General features: G+C 35.4%; 2 protein-coding genes across 2 annotated transcripts; one reads left to right on the forward strand and one right to left on the reverse strand.

Annotated features, from left to right (window-relative positions):
- Positions 1–511: 511 nt before the first annotated feature.
- LOC123676910 (short-chain specific acyl-CoA dehydrogenase, mitochondrial) lies at positions 512–3,052 on the forward strand. Its single transcript, XM_045613222.1, has 7 exons — positions 512–694; positions 750–1,014; positions 1,382–1,502; positions 1,586–1,766; positions 1,945–2,105; positions 2,163–2,488; positions 2,746–3,052. Exons 1-7 carry the CDS (start codon positions 661–663, stop codon positions 2,870–2,872), a joined length of 1,215 nt encoding a protein of 404 aa, XP_045469178.1. The 5' UTR covers positions 512–660; the 3' UTR covers positions 2,873–3,052.
- A 32-nt stretch (positions 3,053–3,084) lies between these two features.
- Positions 3,085–5,270, reverse strand: LOC123676911 (palmitoyltransferase ZDHHC16A). Its single transcript, XM_045613223.1, has one exon. It carries the CDS (start codon positions 5,151–5,153, stop codon positions 4,017–4,019), a length of 1,137 nt encoding a protein of 378 aa, XP_045469179.1. The 5' UTR covers positions 5,154–5,270; the 3' UTR covers positions 3,085–4,016.
- Between the last annotated feature and the right edge of the window lie 2,091 nt (positions 5,271–7,361).

Raw genomic sequence — 7,361 nt, forward strand, 5'->3', positions numbered from 1 at the left:
TCTATCAATTAATACTGAAATCGTTCCTCAAATACTAGCTCTTATTTATGAGAATAAGCCAAATCCTTCAACGACACCGTAATAATTTGAATGACAATTTATTTGTTTGGATTCCGAATACTGACAGGAGAACTAAAAATGGCGGTGTGTGACGTCACACTAATAGAGCGTATTTGTTTGTTTGGATTCCGAACACTGACAGGAGAACTAAAATGGCGGTGTGTGACGTCATCACTAATAGAGCGTATAAGAGGTGTAAGGTGTAAGAGGCAGGGACTTCTGAGTGCCATATTGATGATTTCATCATTCCTCTCAGGACGAAACTCCAAAATCCTCTGAAAGAGGGCGTACCTCAAAAATTGAAATTTCTTACATGAATTCTATTTTATACATATTTTCTGATGAAATAAATGATCAATATTGTAAAATTTGCAATGATTTTAATTCTATTTTTGGATTCTACAACAATTAAAATTTGGCCATCTCCATATATTTTATTAACCAGTTAAAACAATTTGTACTTGAACAATAAATCAACTTTGGGTTCAAAGTTTATTTTTAAATAAATCAGAGTAATCTGGTTTTTATAATTTAATGCATTGCATTGAATTAAAATAAGTAGAATAACTTTGGTATACCCTTTATTTTTTATTGAGAATAATGGCTTTGTTCAATAAAATAATTCCAAAACTGGGTAAGCTAGATTTCAATTCGATTTATATTCCCTTCAATCAGAGGTGATTTCACAGCCAACTCTGCGAAATGTAGAGGTATCGCTTCCTTGGCTTCATTGCCCGAAACCCATCAAATGCTTCAGAAGACATGCAGAGACTTTGCAGATGGAGAGTTAAAACCTATAGCTGCAAAAACTGATAGGGAACATTTGTATCCAAAAGAACAAATAAAAAAAATGGGGGAATTGGGCTTGATGGGGATATCTGTTCCTGAATCCTTAGGCGGTACGGGACTTGATTATTTGGCTTATGCGATCGCTATGGAGGAAATTTCCAGGGGGTAAGAATCACTATGATTTCTTACATTAACAAAGGTGATATAATTTATAATTAGATTAAACTATCTCATCAAAACATCTTGAAAAAATATTCAGTTTCAAAGACATGAAGCAAAACTTTTTTGATACTTATTTACATATCTTGAATATACTGAACTTACTACAAGCCAAATTGTATACTTGACAACTTCTTATATTCAATTATAAGTTTTTGAAAACATTCTGTTTTTGTTCTTAGTTTCTTTAAATTTTGATTGCCTACTTCAGGTTTTTCATTCCAAATTTTCCTACTCGATAAGTCTTTTCTTCAAAGAAAATGATTAATTAATCATACTTTAAATTACTTTTCTAATATTTTATCTTTTACAGTTGCGCAAGTGCTGGTGTTATAATGTCCGTTAATAACTCTTTATATTTAGGGCCTATAGAGAAATGGGGAAATGAAGAACAAAAAGAAAAATTCATCAGGCCTTTCTTAACAGGGGAAAAAGTAAGTCACCAATAAAATTAAAAAAAGTATCAAGTTATGATCTGAATTATTTTTTTCCTCTGAACATAATTAAAAATTTTTAGGTTGGCTGTTTTGCACTTTCTGAACCAGGAAATGGTTCGGATGCTGGTGCAGCCTCTACAATTGCAAAAACAGATGGAAGTAACTTTGTTTTAAACGGCACCAAGTGTTGGATAACAAATGGCTATGAAAGTGAAGCAGTTATTGTATTTGCCACTACCGACAAAAGTTTGAAGCATAAGGGTAAATAAACAACAAATTTCACCTTACAAAGAAAAAGGGCACTGCCTGAAACGTTGCCTCATATGACAATTCTATAATAAACAATAAATATATTCAGTATTAACCCTGAAATCAAATTCACCTTACAAATAAACAACAGTATTCCTCAAAAATATATCTAAGATGAAAATTGTTTAAGGAATTTCTGCATTTCTCCTACCCAAACCAATCAAAGGCTTAGATCTTGGTAAGAAGGAAGACAAGTTGGGGATAAGAGGTTCTTCCACATGTTCTCTGATTTTTGAGGACTGTCAAGTACCTAAGGAAAACTTGTTAGGTAGTCTCGGGTTAGGATTCAAGGTAAAAGTATTATTTCTTATTTATCTTGAATATCTTATCTCAACTGAACAATTGTAGATTGCAATGATGACTCTAGATGCTGGCCGAATAGGTATAGCTTCCCAAGCATTGGGGATAGCTCAAGCGTCACTTGAAGTAGCTGCAGAATATGCTTCAAAGCGTCTTGCATTTGGCAAACCCATATTGAAGCTGCAGACCATTCAAAACAAACTTGCAGAAATGGCTCTTCAGCTTGAATCTGCCAGACTTTTAACATGGAGAGCTGCTTGGTTGAAAGACAATAAAATGAATTATACAAAGGAAGCTGCCATGGCCAAATTGGCTGCTAGTGAAGCTGCTACAGCATTGAGTCACCAATGTATACAAATTTTGGGAGGAATGGGGTGAGTTTTGGTAAAATAATTTCTTAATTCATTGAAATTCTCAATTTATGTTAGATTGAGTAGAAATGAAAATCTATTAAAAAACCTATCATCAAACAAATATTCTGGATACTCCCAGCTAAAGATTCTTTTCATAAATACTGAAGGCTAAAAGTCACTTCAACATTTTTTTTTCAACATGGATATCCTCTTAATTTTTTTCTATCGAAGGATAACTGAATTTTGTGAACTATCTTGAAATATAATGTTTTTTTTAGGTATGTATCTGATATGCCTGCAGAAAGGTTCTATAGGGATGCAAGAATTACTGAAATATACGAGGGAACTTCAGAAATTCAAAAACTCGTTATTTGTGGGAACCTTATTAAGGAATTGGCACTCTAGGATTTGAAATTGCTACAAATAAATATAATGAATTGTTGTGCCACGGGTGAAGACAGTGTATTTTTGTATTGGAGAAGATTTATTTTATATGAATATATAATTTTTGAAAGACTGATGTTATATATAAAACCAATCTTTTATCTACAATTTGTCAAAATTATAATATAATTGCAACTACAACTGTATATTTCATTTCTTTCCTACAAGTAGGAATAAATTCAGTTTTATAATTAATATTATCAGAATCCCAATCTGGATAATTATTAATTCATGATTAATATTTATTGAATACAAAATACAATAAATATTTCCATTTTATTAAAAACTTGCACCTAGAATATCACAAAGTGTGTTATTCATAAAGATGAAAGCATTTACTCAGCCACTATGATTAATACCAATATTTTCCAATAAAATTCAACTTCCTTATGGCCAGTTGCACCATTTCCCTAAAGATTGATTACTTTCAGATTTCTTAAGAAAAATCAGAAAGTAATCAATGTTTAGGCGAATGGTGCAACTGACCATTAGGAAGTAGTTTTCCTTATAGTGAATAATATATTTCGATACCAGATAAGTTTTATTCCTGAATTTTCATCAAGGTAACTGAATTGAAATCTTTCACAATTGTATATTATAGCCCCATGGAAGTTTTTTATACTATTAACTTGAAAATTTACAATAAACATATACAAAATAAAGAAGAGTGAAAAGAGAATGTCATATATTATATACATTCTCAACCTCTTAGATGAATGATTTCCTCTATCTAGATTCTAGAGGATACATTTTTCTTCCAGATCAAAACGTGGATCTTATGACTGAATATAAGTATATATTGATGAAGGCTTTCATGACCAGTTTGAATATTGAAATTAAAGTTTCAGGCATTTTAATCCCAAATTGTATTTTGACCATGATAATTTCAAAGATGCCCAACACATTTGTTAGAAAGATTAAGGTGACTTATTTTTAATTGATTAAAATGTCTTGAAGACTAGGGCTTAAAAGCCTAGAAGTTTCCAATTTCAATTGAATATTCCTAATCCTCTATTATTCATTGAATCAGATTATCTTCAGCATTCATATCAAATATATATTCTAAGGCGGAAGAAGAATATTTTCCAAGAAAAATATAAACAAGTTAGGACCAGTCTTCATGATTTTCCATAACAGTATACCATATAAGACCATTGCCAATAGGTTTATGACCTGAAGGAAGAATTATGTTTTTAAAAAATTTCCTACCTCTTACTAGGCCTAAGAAAAGTCTCCAATTCTTTTTATATCCAAAGTCATAAGGATTAACATACTTTGCACCTAATTGGGCAAGTCTTTTTGTCTCCATTTTATTTATATGTGCTTCAATACTCGTTTCACCTTTCCTAATAAGATTATAATGCCAATAACTCAAAGAACCTAATGCAATCAATACACTCAAATTAATGAGTACCATGTAAACTATGCATCGTCTTTTAGAAGGATTATATAAATACTCATTGAGAGGATTTATATCTCTAATAATGTTTTGATGATATATATCATTAAATGGTTCTTTCTCAATGTATTCTTTGTGTTCAACTGGAACAAACATTCCAGATTTATTCAATCTTACAGGATGTCCATCTAATTCTTCATCTGCATTCAAATTAATTATTACATTATATCCTATATCAAAGCCTGCTATTATAATAAACAGTACACCAATGACTGTATACACCATATAAAGAAAAAAATATCGATGGTTTTTAAAGCCTACACAATTATTTAGCCAAGGACAGTGATGATCCATCTTGAGAATACATTTGTTACAAACTGAGCAATGGTGTGCTCTTGGAGGTTTCGGTGCAATACATTTTTTACATATACTAACAGCCTCTGTAAGCAGTTCACCTTGAGGTGGATAGCCTGGTGGTGTTACCACAGCTTTATAATAATGAAATACTACATTTACTAGAAGCCAATGTCCAATTATAATCAAAATAACACATATATGGGGGTTTCTTTCCCACCAGTAAGGAAGACCTATCCAGTATGCTATGAACACAACACTTGCTGTTAAACCAGTTACAGCTATAACAAAAAGAGGTCCTAGAACACTAGCAAAGTTATCTACAGTCCAGAAAAGTGGTTCCATGAATACATCTGCTATGTAACCAGAATCTAGAAAGTGGTTGTATGTAAGAGATATTATGCTTGTACGACATCTTTCGTATTTAGTGAATATGGATTTGTAGAACGTTTTAGGAACGTTAGTAATTTTCCAGATTATTGCACGCATCTCTCAGCTTGTTTTTCATTCATAAAGTTTCCATCACTTCCTTCTGAAATTTAATGTGTTATTGTTTTTTAATTGACCCCACAGATCACAGAATATCTCTAAAATATCGGTTGCAGTCATAGACCTAATATCATTTTTCTTCTTCTTCACTCCTTTACCATGTGCTTGGTTGAGACCATCGACACATCAAACCTTATATCATTTCATAGACCTAATATCACAGACTAATCTGTGTATCATAATTTGATTAGGTCTATGTACCATTTTTAATATTAGGTCTATGGTTGTAGTATTACTATCCTATATTCTTCTTCTTCTTGGCGTGCCCTATCCGTTCCTATATTCTAATGGTGCGTTTATGTACCATTCCTAAGAACTAATGGTGGATTTATGCGACAGGCCTAAGAACTAAGACTAAACCTAAGAACTAAGAATTGAACACTTACAAATCAATGAGGGCGTTTATGCACGTTTCCTAAGAGCTAAGAACTAACACTAGCAGGCCAACTATTAACTAAGGGCTCAGGTAAAATATAGAAGTCCGCATAGAAATTCAATATGAACGTGTCGTGAATTGGTGGATGCGCCGAGGTATACCCAGAGTGGAATTTATTTCTTAGATCCGACTTTCTCGAGTGGAGTCGGTCTGTAGGGTTCCTTATTGCGAGCAACTCTTATTTGGGACCACCAGGCAAAGCTCCTGATATTGGGGAGAAGGGTTGCTTTTTTCCGATCTCCGGATCACCGCCTTTTCGGCAAATTACCCTGTCCGGTCTGACTCGAGTCGTGAATTGGTGGATGCGCCGAGGTATACCCTGAGTGAAATTCATTTCTAAGATCTTTCTTTTTCAAGTGGAGTCAGTCTGTCGGGTTCCTTATTGCGAGCAACTCTTATTTGGGACCACCAGGCAAAACTCCTTATCTTGGGGAGAGGGGTCGCTCAATTCTGATCTACGGATCACTGCGCTATTTTAGGCTGATTACCCTGTCCGGTCTGACTCGAGTCGTGAATTGTTGGATGCGCCAAGGTATACCCTGAGTGAAATTCATTTCTAAGATCTTTCTTTTTCAAGTGGAGTCAGTTTGTCGGGTTCCTTATTGCGAGCAACTCTTAATTGGGACCACCAGGCAAAACTCCTCATCTTGGGGAGAGGGGTCACTCAATTCTGATTACCCTGTTCGGTCTGGCTCGAGTCGTGAATTGGTGGATGCGCAGAGGTATACCCTGAGTGGAATTTATTCCTTAGATCCAACTTTCTCAAGTGGACTCGGTCTGTCGGGTCTCCTATTGCGAGCAACTCTTATTTGAGACCACCAGGCAGAACTCCTTATCTTGGGGAGAGGGGTCGCTTAATTCTGATCTCCGGATCACTGCGCTCTTTTAGGCTAATTACCCTGTCCGGTCTGACTCGAGTCGTGAATTGGTGGATGCGACGAGGTATACCTTGAGTGAAATTTATTTCTTAGATCTTTCTTTTTCAAGTGGAGTCGGTCTGTCGGGTCCCTTATTGCGAGCAACTCTTATTTGAGACCACCAGGCAGAACTCCTTATCTTGGGGAGAGGGGTCGCTTAATTCTGATCTCCGGATCACTGCGCTCTTTTAGGCTAATTACCCTGTCCGGTCTGACTCGAGTCGTGAATTGGTGGATGCGACGAGGTATACCTTGAGTGAAATTTATTTCTTAGATCTTTCTTTTTCAAGTGGAGTCGGTCTGTCGGGTCCCTTATTGCGAGCAACTCTTATTTGGGACCACCAGGCAGAACTCCTTATATTGGGGAGAAGGGTCGCTTATGTCCGTTCTCCGGACCACCGTGGCCTTTACGGCGAATTACCCTGTTCGGTCTGACTCGAGTCATGAATTGGTGGATGCGCTGAGGTATACCCTGATTAAGATTTATTCCTTAGATCCAACTTTCTCAAGTGGAGTCTGTGTGTCGGGTCTCTTATTGCGAGCAACTCTTATTTGGGATCACCAGGCAGAACTCTTTATCTCGGGGAGAGGGGTCGATCATTTTTGATCTCCGGATCACAGTCGCATTATCGACAGAGTATTTTGCCCTAATTCCCTTGATATCCATTTTGGTGGATGCGTCGATACAAGACCTGATTCGAATATATTGTTCAGGCTATATAGGTATCAAACTAGACCGTACGGAACACAGGATAGGTTGTGATATCTGACTTATTAGACTGCATTTCACAAGCC

Source organism: Harmonia axyridis, chromosome 3 (genome assembly GCF_914767665.1).
Source record: "Harmonia axyridis chromosome 3, icHarAxyr1.1, whole genome shotgun sequence".
NCBI lineage: Eukaryota > Metazoa > Arthropoda > Insecta > Coleoptera > Coccinellidae > Harmonia > Harmonia axyridis.